This window comes from Betta splendens, chromosome 12, assembly GCF_900634795.4.
Source record: "Betta splendens chromosome 12, fBetSpl5.4, whole genome shotgun sequence".
NCBI lineage: Eukaryota > Metazoa > Chordata > Actinopteri > Anabantiformes > Osphronemidae > Betta > Betta splendens.
Genome location: NC_040892.2, coordinates 905001 through 920682, shown reverse-complemented (window position 1 = coordinate 920682; position 15682 = coordinate 905001). Strand labels below are relative to the sequence as shown.

Below are 15682 nucleotides of genomic sequence, written 5' to 3'. Positions count from 1 at the left end.
ACACCGGGGCGTGGCCTAACGGGGAGTGTCCGGGCAGAAGTTATAGTCCGCGGCTCTGCGCTGCCCCGTTCCGCCGACTCCACACGTCTCTGCTCCCGCTGCAGCACCAAATTCTCACCGCGGTTCAGTCACGTTAGGTCCGGTCCGGTCCGGTCCACTTCCGTCCCCGATCCACGCGACCAGGTCGAGGTACGTTACAGAACCGCCCGTGACACAGATTGCGGGCGATAAGGTGATAGTTATTCGGCTTCACGGACACAGATCCATTCGGTCCAGCGCAGTGTAGAACCGGGTCTTATGCCCTGAAGGAAAACGACGCAGTCACTAAACCCAGAGACACAGTCTGAAGCCGCTCGTACTCAGTAGGTGACGCTAGTAAAAGTACGAGGAGAATGTTCTGTGGCCCGTGAACGTGATGCGGGCTTCAGTGAGCAGAACAAATAACATAATAACGGGGTTCGACCTCTGGGGTCGTTTATGTTGAAAGTGCTTGTGTATTTGTACTTGAGTAGCATTTGTATTTATACCCTGTGTTACTCATACTTCAGGCTAATTCAAATGTTCCTCCACTACTCGGAGCCACTGGAGCCAGAAAAACGCTTGAATCTCACAGAAGGTTCATGTTTCCTGATGCAGCGTGGTGGTTCTGGACCGGGCTGCGTGTAGCAACGTTTACATTGCTGCTATAGAACGTGTCAGGGAGGAGCTGGACGCTGGCTCCATGTGGTGTTAGAGTAACTACTGGTTCAACATTTGAATCCAAAGCATCAGATCAGTCACAGTAACGTGTGTGAAGTGACGACCTGAGACACTGTCACTGTTTAACAAACAGGACGAAGCTGAGACGAGCGAGTTCAGAAACAGAACAATTAGCGTTGGCTAATTAGACCAGACTAATTACAGTGTGTGCGCGCGCGTGTGTGTTGGGGGGGTTCTGGTTGAGAAAAACAAAAGGTCACATCTCACCCGCTGCACATTCACTACAATGACTCCGGCACGTCGCTGTAGACGTCGTACGACGAGTTCACGTCCATGTGAGTGAAACCACTGCTAAAGCTGTGTGTGTAAACAGATGAAGGAGCAGCAGCTGCACGTAGAGTCTGAGCACAGTCTTCTGTAGATGCTCAGAGCTGCAGTGGCATGAATGGAGAAAATGAGTCATCCAGACCCCCCCCCCCCCAGTCATGAGAGAGGAATCTCTTTTTTTGGTAAAACAAACTGGGCACCAGTCGTCTGTTAGAGGCTGCAAGCACACATTGGTTCTGAAGAGGGGCAGCAGCAGCAGACCGATCACAGGAGATGAGCACATTTTGGTTGTGGAGCCATTTGTGGTGTTGAGTGGATCAGGTTCTGGCCTCGGGCGAGGGCGGAAACAAAAGGGAGGCTGGGGACAAAGGGGGGAGGGGTGGGAACGACACCCTGACCCTGCTGTTTGCTTGGAGGTAGGCACTGAATACCTGGGGACGCCTGCAGACACCTGGGACCCTCAGACTGAGCCACAGTCACAGTCGGACTCATTCAGGCTTTGTTCCAGTCAGCTGTTGCCCTTCGTTCAGTAAAACTCAGCTGTTGTTGAGTTTCCATCACATATTTTAATTCTGGCTTTGACGCCTCCACTGCTTTGATCCGCAGAGACATTCAGCTCCGTCTGAGGAGGGATCGCAGTCTGAGCTACAGTGGTAAATTACACGTATGTGGTTGTTTCTAGATCAAACACAGCGTGTCTTTGAACGTCTCAGACTCAGGCTGAGAGGCCTGTTCCATCCAGCCTCCTTAAAATAAAATAATACGATGATGAATCATACCGTCATTTATTATGTTTCCCCTGTACCACAACGTGACTGCTGAATATTTCCTGTCTCGGCCCGTTTGTTTCCACTGTCTGGGGTCTCCACTTGTTCCATCTTCCTGTTTCATGCAGCGAGTCCTGCTGGTTCTGAGCGCAGGCGTGCGGCGGTGGAGCGGCCCGGGTGCTGGACGGGTTCTGGGACTGTGCAGCCGCGTCCCAGATTCCTGCCATGCTTGTGGGCAGACGGCTGCCAGCGAGAACGGGCGCTTCGTGCTCCGCTGTGGACGTTAGTCATGCAAATGGAGAGGAAGCTCGGCCAAGCAGCGTTCCCGAGGAACAGGAATGTGTGTTCATTTGTGTTCATGTTGAAGTGCGGCCTCTAGTTCGCTCCTGCTCTAATACACAGTCAATGCATTCATTTGCATCTGACTAAACGTTAATACTGATTCATCAATTCCCGAATAAGCTAGCGCCCATGCGTCGCTAGCTAACTCCCATCTTCAATCGTCCTCACGTGAGGCCAGTGGGTTGTAAAACACACGACACACACACACGGCAGCGTGTGTCCGACATCTCTGCACAAAACCTGTCTGTCTGTAAAAAAAACGCTCCACTGATCAGTTCAGCTTTCTTTTTCTGTCAGGGCTTTTGGTTTGATCCTCGTCTCGGGCCCTTGGATAAAACCAGGACTCCACCTGCACCAGGAAGAGGACCTCAGCCAGGTAAAGGTAAAGCCTTAGCTTTAGCTTTTGAGTTTGGCCTGCGTCACGTTCGCCACTGCCTGGACCTCCTCTTGCTGCTCACCACAGGAAACACCCTGTGTGCAGTGACTCACTGCTCTGCGCTCTGACTTGAACCCTGTTATCACCGTGTCCGTGGCAACGGCTCAGCCTCAGGGGGCGTGGCCTCGCTCTATAAATATCTCACAGTCTGACTTTATGACTCATGTTTTTAATCTTTGACCACTGATATGTAAAATAAGAGCTTGCTACAGCGGCTACACGGGGTGTTGTGTCTCTACAGACTCAGGATGACACCAAACCACCCAGAATTCGAGCGGGCTGGAAAGAATCCAGGCCTGCAGGTGTGGAGGGTGGAGAACTTTGACCTGGTGCCTGTTCCAGAGAATCTGCACGGCAGCTTTTACACCGGTGACGCCTACCTCGTCCTCAACACCATCAAACAACGCTCTGGGGCCCTGCAGTACGACCTCCACTTCTGGCTGGGTGAGTGCGGTGAAGCAGAGTCTCAGTCAGCGACTGGGAAATAATCAGCAATTAAGAGGAAAAAGGCGAGGAAGACTCTACTCAAGTAGGAAGAAGACATTAACAGTCCATTCCTGCCTCAGGTTCACCTCCCAGAAAAGACACTGCCACAAAGAACCAAGAGTCTGAGTTACTGATGACTGTAAATACCCCATAGGTGGGAATGATTATGAGTCTGACAGACTGCTGAGGCGTCCAGGCAGCGATAGCCCCCAGAGACCCTTAGCCTCAATAACAGATAATGGATGGAGGCACAGGCGCCGACATAGCGATCTCGAAGCCACGGCCCAGTGGAACCATCACCTTTCAAAGTGAGGCGGTGAAGGACACAAGCTTAAGAGACGGGGCAGTAAGTGATTAGGTCAGCAAAAAGGAAAGGATGACTCAGGTGTTTTTTAGTCCATTTGATGGAATGTGGAGCAGCAGGATCTGATGTAACCCTCCCACATGTCTGTGTGCCAGAAATAGAACCGTGTTGCATGTATGAAAGTGTCAGCTGGGCTCTGACCCCCTGCTGCTCCCACATATTGATCCCCTCCTGAGTCTCATCAGCGAAAGAGTTCAGCATTCGCACAGTGGTTCTGATGGGTTTATACTGTTTAAAGTTCACTATGGAACATGTCTGTGGTTCCTCAGGCGATGCGTGCACCCAGGATGAGAGCGGCTCTGCTGCCATCTTCACTGTACAAATGGACGACTACCTTGGAGGGAAACCCATCCAGTACCGGGAGGTCCAGGGATACGAGTCCAGAACCTATCTGGGCTACTTCAAGTCTGGAATCAAATACATGGTGAGAACATGTCACCACATGTTGGATGTTTATTGTTTTTTGGGGGGGATTACTGCCAGGAACGTATTTGTGTAAAACTGGCAGTGATACTGTTTTCTCAGAAAGGGGGCGTGGCCTCTGGGTTCAAGCACGTTGTCACCAACGAGGTGGTCGTTCAGCGCCTGCTCCAGGTGAAAGGTCGCCGTGTTGTCCGGGCAACAGAGGTGGCAGTCAACTGGGAAAGCTTCAACCAGGGAGACTGTTTCATCCTGGACTTGGGTGACGTGAGTCAGATGAAGCTCATTGTATTCTGGTATCATGACAATGGTTTGCTCTAACGGTCAATTACTTTGGGTACAGGAGATTTACCAGTGGTGTGGATCCCAGAGCAACCGCTTTGAGAAGCTGAAGGCCACACAGGTCGCCAAGGGCATCCGTGACAACGAGCGCAGCGGGAGGGCGCGAGTTTATGTCTGTGACGAGGGGATGGAGAGAGAGAAGATGCTGGAGGTGAGCTCAGTAAATGAATGAATTGTTCAATGAATGAATGAATGGATTCCCTGGTTGTCCTGTGCAAACTTGGTGATTAAAGCTGAATTTGATTCTGTCAAATGCTTTCTTATCAAACAATTCTTCTGCTGGAAACTTTTCTTTAAAGTCGCTACTTGTGCCTTTAGGTCCTGGGGCCCAAACCAGATCTGCCTCCTGGAGTCTCTGATGACGTCCAGGCTGATGTTTCCAACAGGAAGAGAGCCAAGCTCTACAAAGTGAGAAACCGAGAATCATGGCCACTGGCTGTTACACTGCACAGGCAGTAAAACCATAGAACACCTGTAACATATACAGGTTCATCACACTCCTCCTTCACAGGTGTCCAATGCCAGTGGAGGGATGACCATCACGCTGGTGGCAGCAGAGAACCCATTCGCTCAGAGCGCCCTGGAGTCGGGCGACTGCTTCATTCTGGACCATGGCTCAGATGGAAAAGTCTTTGTGTGGAAAGGTCAGTGCTGGACGTTCTTAACCTGCCACTCGCTGGATGATGATGATGATGATGATGGGCTCCAGTGGACCTCTGACTCTTTCCATGATAAAGACAAGTGAGCGGGTGCTTTTTCTACAGGCAAAGACGCCAACGTGGACGAACGCAAGGCCTCCATTAAGGCAGCAGACGAGTTCATCAGGAAGATGGGGTACCCCAAACAGACCCAGATCCAGGTCCTGCCAGAGATGGGTGAAACGCCTCTCTTCAAGCAGTTCTTCAAAAACTGGAGGGACAAAGACCAGACAGAGGGCCTGGGCGTGGCCTACGTCGCTAACAGCATAGCGAAGATCGAGAAGGTGCCGTTCGATGCCGCCACTCTGCACGAGTCCTCGGCCATGGCCGCCCAGCACGGCATGGTGGACGACGGCAGCGGAGACAAACAGGTCGGTTACTGCTCCAGACTCAAGCTAACCGTCATCAACTGCATTACTCGGTCTCATGTCGCTCATTTTTCTCCAGATCTGGCGCATTGAGGGATCCGACAAGGTGCCGGTGGATCCGTCCACATACGGACAGTTCTACGGAGGAGACAGCTACATCATCCTGTACAACTATCGTCACGGAGGACGTCAAGGGCACATCATTTACATGTGGTAAGACTACACAGCAGCTCTGGGGTGTTCCCAGCGTTGTCTGCGTGGGTACGGTCACCGTCCTTTTCTCAGGCAGGGGGCAGACTCCAGTCAGGACGAGATCGGGGCCTCGGCCATCCTCGGTGCTCAGCTGGATGAGGAACTCGGTGGAGGTCCCATTCAGGTAAAACACGATGAGCTTGTATTTAGTATTTGTGCCATTAATGTCTCTGCTTTCATCAGGACCTATCACAGCCAGCGCTCATCTCATCTTTACATCCTTTCACTCCTTCCATTCCTGCGTTTCCTTCTGATGCTTCTGTCCTTGATTTCTGACTTTTCTATCTCTAGGTTATTGGTGCTCCTATAACCACGCAGGTATTATCTCCCATCCCTTTCCTTCTCCTCCCAAATGGCTCGTGAGCTAGAGACGAATAAAACTTTTCCTCAGTTTCAGATAAATGAAACTGAATGTTTTTTGCCTTTTATACTTCTAACTTCAAGCCAGTCAAAGCCGCTCAGGCAAATTTACACAGGACATTCCGATGTCGGTGTTATTGGGAGGTTCCTTCTCTGTCGCCAACACCGTCTTCCTCACATGAATAACAGCTTGTTTCCTGCTCGGCCCTGCGCTGACTCAAGAATGACTGAGCGTTGCTGATGTTTGTCATGAACGCAGCTGCAGTGTAGAAATGATTGCAAAGGTCATAAAATAACATCATCCTGAGTCTCAGTTCTTCTCAACCTTTTCTGTCCACTTGCACTTTACTGCTAATACGTCTGCATTTTGCACAAACTACCACCAGGTTGATGATGTTGCACCTGTTTACACGTGAATGTTACGTTTGTTTTTCTAGATGTTTGTGTTTAGAACAAGAACAAACTTCCCATCAACCCTGTAGATTAGAGCCTCGGCTCTATGGTGCCCTCTTGTGTCCGTTTAACAGATTGCAGGCAACGTTTTCACATCATTGATTGAGGAGCATCTGTCTACTGTGTCTCGTGCCCGCTAGGATCACTCACAGCATGGCCTGCATGGATTATGCTGCTGAAGCCGCCATCTGATCGGTTCCTCGGTTGTAATGTGGGTGTTTGTGTACCAGGTGAGGGTGGTGCAGGGCAAAGAGCCCAGCCACCTGATGAGTCTGTTTGGAGGACAGCCCATGGTGGTGTACAGAGGGGGCACGTCCAGAGAGGGAGGTCAGTCCGCTCCTGCCGACACCCGGCTCTTCCAGGTGCGCTCCAGCTCTGCAGGACACACGAGAGCTGTGGAGGTAAGAGGACATGGAGTAAACTTTCTATTTGTATCCATGCTACAAGAGATTTCAAGTTCAAGCCTGACCCAAAAATGAACTTAGGACGCTGGTTTCCTGACTCGATTTAACCCTATGTTTACATTGTCCAATGAGGATGAGAAGTTTCTGACAATTATGAATTAGCAGAGGTGCATATTAATCGACTGTGTCCGTGTTCATGCAGCTTGATGCCACGGCTGCTAACCTGAACTCCAATGATGCATTTGTTCTGGTCACGCCTGGAGAGTCCTTCCTCTGGGTGGGAGTGGGAGCAAGTGACACAGAGAAGCAGGGAGCCCAGCAGCTGTGTGGCATCCTGGGAGTGCAGACCTCTGATCAGTCTGAGGGTGGAGAGACCGGTGAGGAACATGAAGGCCAGTTGCTCAGCTGTTGTTTTAGGTCCTTTTTTAAAAACTGTGTTCTGGCCACAGATCAGTTCTGGGAGGCTCTGGGGGGAAAGGCAGAATATCGCACCTCTTCCAGGCTCAAGGACAAGATGGACACACATCCACCCAGACTCTTTGCCTGCTCCAATAAGACTGGAAACTTTATCGTAAGTGCTTCTGTCTGAGCTTCCTTTTTCTGGAATATTGTCATATCTGAACTTTAACATCGTCTTGTCCTGCTCAGATTGAGGAGGTACCTGGAGAGATGACCCAAGACGATCTTGCTACTGATGATGTCATGATCCTGGACACCTGGGAGCAGGTAAACAATCCAGAGCTACAACAGCTTCAGCTGTTGTAAGATTCATCACAACTTGCCTGTAGAAAGGTTAAAGTTTTGCATAATTTATTCATACCTTCAGGTGTTTGTCTGGATTGGAAACGATGCCCAAGAAGAAGAGAAGACCGAAGCCATGTCTTCTGGTAGAGACATCAGAGAAGAGCCTCATTGAATTAAGAGGTGAAATCACTGCGGTCTTTCAGTAAACTCTGTTTCTCCTCAGCGGTCCGCTACATCGAGACCGACCCAGCCAACAGAGACCCGCGGACGCCCATCGTGAAGATCAAGCAGGGCTTCGAGCCGCCCACCTTCACCGGCTGGTTCCTTGGCTGGGACAGTGACTATTGGACCACCGACCCCCTGGAGCGCATCATGGCGGAGCTGTCCCTGTGAGCTGGTCCTGCTGCTGCACTGCGAACACTCAGCTTCAGTCAGACTTCGTTAGCTGGCAGTACGTCCTGAAAATGCACCCACTTTGCTTTTACGACATGATTTCTGCAGTCTGTTCAAAGGTAATTCCAAACGTTGACAATAAAAACCTTTAACCTTAAACTATAGTGCCACAAAAATGACTAATTAAAAAGCAATAGAACTCCTGCCTTTAAATAATCTTAGTTTACAGTGAAGTAGCTTTTTATAAAGGTACTAAACTAGTTTGAAGCTGCCTTTTTATACACGAGTTGTTCGAATCTTTCAGTTGTGACACTGCTTTGCTACTTGATAAACTAGCTGCACCTTGTGTGACGCTTGGACGTCTCTAAGCTTTATTTCAATAAAACAAGATGACCTGTGTTTAGGTGTCATGTCTCTGCTTTTAACAGTTTTTAATAATAATAGAATCCACAACATGGTTTTAATAGAACATGTATTTAATATTTTTAAATGCAAGTTATGTAAAGAAAACAATCACTAGCAAAACATACAAAAATAGCTCAAATGAACACAAACAAACCTAAAGACAATATAAGGCAGGTTGTGTTAGTGAAAGTAAAAATACTAGAAAACAGTCTGAACTGACTGAATGCGTATAACCAGCTCTGTAAAATACTGACTCATCTAACAGTTTTTAGCCCAATTTAGCTTAGTTCAGCCTACGTGTACTACGTGTACGTCATTGTTCTCAGTGAAAACAACGGTAACAGTTTTAAAATTCATCCAGGCTTGTGTACAAAATAATGCTCAAGGCTTTATATTCCACATGAAATAATCCACACTGGAGTTCAGCAATTTAAGCCCTCTAAAACAATCATGGCAACAGATAACATATGTATATATACATATACTTAATGTGGATAATATACACTTCTACTAGATAATATAATCGCTGTGGAGTTAATCCTTCCAGCAGAACACCGGTGACCTTCACCGTCCTTCATATAATAGCACTACTTGGAGAAAGTGACGTGTTTACCAGTCAGAGGGTGAAGGTGGGGGTGTAATCAGTAAATGCTGTGTCTGTACGACCTGTATATGGGCTTTACAGGCTCCTCCTCACGGTTTGATGAAGCCCTTCATCATGTCCAGTGGCAAAGGGAAAATGATGGTGGAGTTCTTCTCTGCAGCGATGGTATTGAGCGTCTGAAGGTAGCGCAGCTGCAGCGCTGATGGAGACTCTGCGATCACCAGGGAAGCCTCCTTCAGTGCACGTGAAGCGTTCATCTCTCCCTCAGCAGCGATCACCTTAACACGGAAAGAGTCAGCGTTAGGTGAATGAACAAAGAGAAGGCTGCTGTGAAGGAGAAGCAGGACAGGTCAGGTCAGAGACTGAGGGAGCAGCTTACCTTGGCTCTGGCCTCACGGCTGGCCTCAGCCTCGGCCGCCATCGCTCTCTGCAGCTGAAGGGGCAGCTTTACGTCTTTGATCTCCACCCGCTCAACCTTGATCCCCCAGTCGTCTGTAGCATCATCCAGAGTTGACTGACAGGACAGAAAGACAACTGGTCAACATCCTTTGAACATGCTTCAACACGGCAGCGCGAGCCTTCGTTTTTTCACTAAACGTGTGTGGATTTAATGTATGGGTCACTAACATATAAAATGGATTTAGACGCACTGTGGCCACCACCAGTATCGTATTAGCCAGAGGATGGCAGCGGTGCACCGTTTCAGTGTAGAGGATGGTGAATCAAGCTAAAAGGCAGAACACACTCCACGCAACAGTGTCTGCCTAGAGTTCCTAACATTTTCATGTTCACAGACGGCCAGGGAAATCTAGACAAAAGGAAACGAGTCCTGATGCACTCTACCTGCATACTGTGTGCGATCTCTTCACGGTCAGACAGGATCTCTGCCAGGTTCTTGGTACCAAGAACGTTTCTCAGGGTGGTTTGGGCCAACAGGCGAGTGGCTGCATCCGCATTGGTGATGTTAGCGACAGCCAGCGTGGCATTCTGCACTCGGTAGTAGACCACACCATCCACACTCACTGTCACAGAGTCTTTGGTCAAAACCTGAGAGCGGGACAAGACAAGGTGTTTCGCTTGTTAAAGTGCCCTCTAGATGTTTTTTGGCTTAACATGAGTGAGTGTGTGTGTGTGTGTGTGTGTGTGTGTGTGTGTGTGTGTGTGTGTGTGTGCGCGCACTGTACCTCCTGCGGTGGGATGTCAAAGGTGATTGTGCGCATGTCTACGTTAATGAAGCTGTCAGTGCACGGCAAGATGAAGAACAACCCTGTAGAACCACCAGAATGCAAATATTTGAAACAAGGACTAAATGCACTAAATACAATAATAAGGAAGCTGCTTCACAAATCACTGGGATGAATGCAATTCTGGCAGGAGGCCAAGTCAAACTGATTATATGGCTACAGCTGTGCTAACAGCCACGTCGAGCTATGGGGATTTTCAGGTTTCATAAGCGATCGAAGGCCCAGTAGTTGGGTTAGTGCATGGTGTGCGCTCACTTAACAATACACTGATGGCGCAGCGATCAGACATGTGGGCTGCATTTCCTGCCACAAAAACCCAGCGCCTCATTTCCTACCATACAAAGGCCTCAACCAACCCATATGTGGAACATTCCAGAAACAAAACAGCATCAACAAGTGCTTCGTGTTTCACGAGTTTCCATTTTACGATCAGCCTTTTGGTAAATGTATGGAAGTTATTACTGTATAAAGCTGTTTCAAACAGAGAGAGTGCGTTATGAGAACTCATAAATTGAATCCAACTTTGGCCTGGACTCCTCCACCTTTGCAGGAATGTGGGTTTGCCAGCAGAGAGCTATTATTACTCTGTGCTGTCACACACTGCGACCCCCCTGCTCGGAGGAGTCACATTTCAGCATTTTCAGGGGACACAGGCTGTTTTTTTAGATCTGGTAAGACAAATATTAGTGATAAAGAAACAGTGAGTTATGAGATTTATGTAAATGATCCCTGGTGGGAGCCTGTAGTGTTATTTAAACAAAGACATTTACACTTAAAAAAGCAGGACGATGCAGTTCTCACTAGGAAGCCATACATTGGATTCTCACTACGATGTGTTCATCTCTGTTGAAGCCCATGTACATCACTGAGTGCTCTTTAAGAAACCAAGCTGTCATAGCAACCAATCATTAAGCCTGCTGGAAGAGTGAGTCATCAATCAGGGCTCTAAGTGGATTGACTGCATTAAAGACTAAGACCAGCAAAGGTGGTTGCTCATGTGGCCTTTTATGGTTCAGCCTAGCAGAGGCACCACACCCGGACCCAGACCCGGACCAGACCCAGAGATGCCACATGAATGCTTTGTGTATTTTAAATTCTGTTAGACTTGATCAGTTTATGTTTTTAACTGATACGATTAAACAAGGTTAAGGGGTCTCAGAAGGTCTCATCATTATCATCATTTCTGTAGTTGCCAATACCTCACCAGTTTACAGGCAGTCAGTCTACAGTGGTTTAGGGAGGATACCACACATTCAGGAAATAGGTCAACCAGAGAAACTTAACCTTAATGTGTGAAAGCACTGCTAAGGGATGATAATTTAATTTCAGGAAGTTCTCAACGAAGCCAATGTTAATCAAGATAAATGTTAACTTGTCATCTAAACTCTATCAAACTGTGGCTTGATTGGGTTCCACAGCACAGCAACTAGGACTGTTAAATGTCAAGACATTCTGATGATGATCTTAGATGACACGGAAGGTTCTGTTAGAATGCAACAGTCTCATTTTAGAAGCACACACCAAGTGCATGTAAGGACCTCACAGTAAAACATAACTTTTTACTTTGTTAAAAAAAATAATCATTTCTGACCTGGTCCTTTGGCTCCTCCTCGCAAAATGCGCCCGAGACGAAAGATAATGGCTCGCTCATATTCTTTAACAATCTGCTTCCAGAAAAAAAACACATTATATGATGCTCATCAAGAAATACACAACATTGGTTCAACAGTTTCTAAAAGTCCTAAATAAATACACACAATGTACAACACATGTAAAAAATGTTCAAAACATTAAATAAACAAAGGAAGCACAAGTTCTTTACTGTACAAGACACTTTTGCTTGTAAAATGCATGAAAATGAGCCAACCTTGATGCACATCCATATGGAGATGGGAAGAGTAACCAGCATGAGGATAATGGAGAGCAAGACCAGCAACCAACCACAAAGGCCAATGTCAGAGTCTGAAGCATCCAGAGCTGTGAATAAAGACTCCATTTAGACGAATGGCAGTTTACATAGAAGGTTACTGTATTTGAGTCTATTTATAAACTAATCACAAGGTCCAGCAACACCCACTGCTTTTATTTTAGTACAATTTAACTCAAATTTCATCAGATGACGAACAGAAAAGTTTAAATGGCGACTGGTGTCCATGCAAGGCGCCAGATCTCCAGGAGCAACCTGGGGTTCAGTGTCTTCAGTGACACTTCAACACATCGAGCTTTATTGAAGTTGAAGCCTATAATTAGATGTTGACCCTGTTTGTTCCCTCACATCTGATCCAGGAGCAGTGGGCAGTGGAGGAGCAGTCGGGGGGGGGGGGGGGGGGGGGGGGGGGGGGGGGGCACTGCTCTAGTCTAAGATCCGTACCTTCAATGTCATGTACCTTTACACCATTCTTCACTGAACCTACAGGAAAAGTTATAGGTCAAAATACCAGCGGACTATTAGACAAATACTGCACGCGTGGAAAGCGGCATTTGATCCTAAAGGAGCGTCTACAGGTGAGTTGGAAGCTGAATAAAACCTAGAAACTCAAACTGTTTAAACAAAAACCTGTAGCTTCAAGTTATTCATTGTCAACCGTGTGTAAGAATAAGTGCAGCTGACGTGTGACGTGCATTTATGCTTGTTACTGTGTGTGTTTGAAGGGAACAGAACATGAGCAGTCGTAGTTTGTGAATAAATATGCACCAACAGTATTTTATTCAGCTTCTAACTTGACGAGAAACGCGTTTCTTCCGTCAGAAACGCCGGTTCTCGCTGGTGAAGGCGTTCGTTGTGCGCTAAAAGCATTGATGCTAGCGCGTCTTCAGCGTTAACGACGGGTCGTTGGAGCTCCGTTCATAGATACTCGGGTTCTGGATCAAACTGCGTGGATATAAGGCGCTGAAGTAGCTTAGCTAGTTACCTGCTTGACGGTCTCGTCTGTTAGATTCCTTCATAGAAATTTCTTCGTCGTGGACGCCCATGTTTGAAAGTTGCACCAAAGCAAAATTCTAACAGTTGCGAAGCTGCGACGACGCTCGTGTTTACTCGATTTTCAGCGCGTGGAGGCGGAGCAGGGTGGGATCTGGAGCAGGGCGGGATTTGGAGCTGGGCGGGATTTGGAGCTGGGCGGGATTTGGAGCAGGGCGGGATTTGGAATTTCTTCTTCAATGGTGTTTACCGGCAGCCCGCGTCCCAGCTGCTGCAATGCTGCCACCTTGTGGCGATGACCGGTCCCTACACCACCCACGTCCTTCAAAAGAATCCAGTTCCTCTCTTCCAACATATCTTCTCTCTGATCGATGCTTTCTGCGGTTTAACAAAACATGCTGTGTTGCTTCTAAATCCTGCCATTATTCACAAATTCCAGTGTGAAGTTTTCCTATTGCTTCTTTACCTACTGTTTGCAGCCTGGTCGTTACTCCTCTATAGTCCACGCAGTTAGAGAAGTGCCGCTGTATCATTTGATCCAGCCCATGTTTGCAGCGCTCACTTTAAAAGGTGACCTGCGCAGAGAATCCAACTGATTCCAGTACGTGTGATTATCCTGGACGGCGTCTTTGTACGTTTGAGTGGCCTAGAGCTCCATCCCATCTAATCCCCTTTTAATTAGGCTGAGAGAAAAAGCGGGACCCTTCCCGGATTAGTCACAGCACATTGACAAAGCATCGAGCTGGGAGCAGAGTACAGGACCGCGGGCCAGTTAGGTCCAGAAAGGAGCCTCTGGAGCGTGAAAACCATGCCCTCCTCTCCCCGCGGCCGCCTGCAGATCGGCCTTCCTGCGTCTGGAAGCGCCGCCCTCGGTCTCTGGTGAACTGGGAGGATAAGTCACAGCGTATGATTCACTCGTTTCCAGCGCGGCTCCTTTTTTCCTGCTCACTTCATAGGCTGTTGTCTCCACAGTCACACTTGCTCCCCATTATCCACCCTCTTTGCTAATCCTTCAGAGTACTTTGTAGTCCTCGTTATCGCCCACATCCGCGGCTCTGTCTTTATGCTCTAACTGCCCGTTTCTCCATCAGTCATTCCTTTAACGGAGCTGAAAGGAACAAAAGAATCAGGTTCCAGCTTTTAGGATGCTCCAATAGGGTGAACTGTAGCTACATCAATGCAGTTCATTTAAATGGAATAATATAATACATGAACACTTTAAACAGTAGGTCCTTTATGTAACTGGAGGTGTCTAGATGGAAGGATGCACCTGAGCCGGACCTGTGAAACCATCACGGTGTCACTGCAGTTCAGCAGGTTGGAAACCTGTTGAAAGCATCTCCTCACTGATGTGAAGCCATTTCATCAGCACTACAACACATAGTAAATATAAAGTAGTGGAGCCATTTCCTTAGTTAGGCTCATACTGACACTGTGATAAATGACTGTTGAGAAACAAGGTGATAAAATGTATGTTACCTCCAAAACCTGTGACACCTTCACTGAAAAACACTGAAAAGCAGCAAAACGTTTTCATTTATTAGGAGAAACGCTCGATGAGGCCGTTGGGGAACGTCAGTGGGCTTCATTCAGTTCAGAATGCTTGGACAACCTCATGAACAAAAGCCCAGGATACGACAGCGACAGGACACTCGATTAAAAGGAGCGTTTCCTGCCTCGCAGCCTGTAACACTGGGTGGCAGTGTGTGTCCCTGCAAACAATGAGACTCCAGCACCGGAGTCCCGTATGTGGGAGGAGGACACACACACACACACACACACACACACACACACACACACACACACACACACACACACACACACACAAGCTGCACCACAGTGAAGACATCCATTAACTGTTTATCCTTAAAAAGCCACACACTCTCCAACCAAGTCTTTCATTTCTGTATCACTTATATTTAATTAGAGAAGAGCATAAAATGTGAGTTTATTTAAATTTAAATCTATAAAAAGCCTTTGTGGTCAGTTTGAAATGTAAATATTAGCATTTATTTCTTTGTCACTGATTTGATTTTCGCACAAGCAGAAATGTCGCGTATGACTTTCTTTTAGACAGCACGTAAACTAATCTGCAATATCTTAAAGCGCCGTTGTTCTGTTCGCAGCGTTTCATCCAATAAGAGCTTCGACATAAGCAGCGTATTACAGTGGAACAGACTGACAGTCACAGAACAAGCCTGAGGGGATTTATCAACTCTGCACCAAGGAGTAAGTAGGGTCAATTATAAAATCACACTGCATCATTCTCTCCTTTGTGTTCGACTCTGGCCTCAGTTGAAAAAAATTAAAAACAAATGGAAGCAGAAAATCAATTTGTTATTATTACATTTAAGACCAGATTATCCTGAATAAGCCTCCGGCGTGTGATTTAGTCCAAAAGTTGACAGTGAAGACGGAGGTCACAGAGGTCAGAGTCAAGATAAGCTGACGACGTGTAAATCCTGTCGATCTGTTTTCAAATTACTGCAGTAACAGCGTGCAAGGTGTTGTTTCTGTGTATTATGCTAATGCGATAGCTGAGGCGGCCCGGTCTGCAGGTACCGCTGCCGCTCCCGTTTGGCATTCTGCTCCACTTCTCCCTAAAATGAGTTCTCCCTCTAAACTTACAGAGGATGCGGTGCCCACACAGCTGT

The 15682-nt window shown here is 47.6% G+C and overlaps 3 protein-coding genes across 8 annotated transcripts in view; 2 read left to right on the top strand and 1 right to left on the bottom strand.

Annotated features, from left to right (window-relative positions):
- The first annotated feature begins 24 nt into the window (after nt 1-24).
- Nucleotides 25-8254, top strand: gsna (gelsolin a). Of its 5 annotated transcripts, none has more exons than XM_029169707.3 (18): nt 25-189; nt 2433-2511; nt 2813-3015; nt 3691-3845; nt 3947-4108; nt 4185-4334; nt 4502-4591; nt 4695-4827; nt 4948-5252; nt 5329-5462; nt 5535-5625; nt 5793-5819; nt 6545-6715; nt 6921-7095; nt 7168-7289; nt 7367-7444; nt 7545-7605; nt 7686-8254. In XM_029169707.3, exons 3-18 carry the CDS (start codon nt 2820-2822, stop codon nt 7853-7855), a joined length of 2220 nt encoding a protein of 739 aa, XP_029025540.1. In that variant the 5' UTR covers nt 25-189; nt 2433-2511; nt 2813-2819; the 3' UTR covers nt 7856-8254. The 5 variants fall into 5 exon arrangements, with proteins under 5 accessions (XP_029025540.1, XP_029025539.1, XP_055369653.1 ...); XM_029169706.3 differs by having other exon boundaries at nt 2433-2517; XM_055513678.1 differs by having other exon boundaries at nt 2416-2511.
- Nucleotides 8255-8310: 56 nt separating this feature from the next.
- Nucleotides 8311-13195, bottom strand: stom (stomatin). 2 transcript variants are annotated; one of them, XM_029169713.3, is made up of 8 exons: nt 13021-13195; nt 12480-12518; nt 11976-12085; nt 11700-11772; nt 10049-10131; nt 9708-9911; nt 9244-9378; nt 8311-9142 (listed from the first exon to the last, which is right to left on the bottom strand). In XM_029169713.3, exons 1-8 carry the CDS (start codon nt 13079-13081, stop codon nt 8954-8956), a joined length of 894 nt encoding a protein of 297 aa, XP_029025546.1. In that variant the 5' UTR covers nt 13082-13195; the 3' UTR covers nt 8311-8953. The 2 variants fall into 2 exon arrangements, with proteins under 2 accessions (XP_029025546.1, XP_029025547.1); XM_029169714.3 differs by lacking the exon at nt 12480-12518 and having other exon boundaries at nt 13021-13191.
- Nucleotides 12455-15682, top strand: part of LOC114867221 (keratin-associated protein 5-1-like) — a 6745-nt gene continuing 3517 nt past the window's right edge. The window contains exons 1-3 of the mRNA XM_055513680.1: nt 12455-12613; nt 15155-15257; nt 15659-15682. The exon at nt 15659-15682 is cut by the window's right edge and continues 3517 nt beyond it. The gene's annotated coding sequence lies outside the window, so the exon portion shown is untranslated. The remainder of the gene's footprint in view (nt 12614-15154; nt 15258-15658) is intronic.

Excerpts from the sequence above, each read along its gene's own strand:
- stom (XM_029169713.3), bottom strand. The coding sequence starts at position 13,081 with ATGGGCGTCCACGACGAAGAAATTTCTATGAAGGAATCTAACAGACGA. Across the intron at positions 9,912-10,048 it reads TTGACATCCCACCGCAGGAG|GTTTTGACCAAAGACTCTGT; the intron begins GTACAGTGCGCG and ends TCCCGCTCTCAG. Across the intron at positions 9,143-9,243 it reads GCCGTGAGGCCAGAGCCAAG|GTGATCGCTGCTGAGGGAGA; the intron begins GTAAGCTGCTCC and ends TTCCGTGTTAAG.
- gsna (XM_029169707.3), top strand. The coding sequence starts at position 2,820 with ATGACACCAAACCACCCAGAATTCGAGCGGGCTGGAAAGAATCCAGGC. Across the intron at positions 5,463-5,534 it reads GGGCACATCATTTACATGTG|GCAGGGGGCAGACTCCAGTC; the intron begins GTAAGACTACAC and ends TCCTTTTCTCAG. Across the intron at positions 5,820-6,544 it reads GTGCTCCTATAACCACGCAG|GTGAGGGTGGTGCAGGGCAA; the intron begins GTATTATCTCCC and ends TTTGTGTACCAG.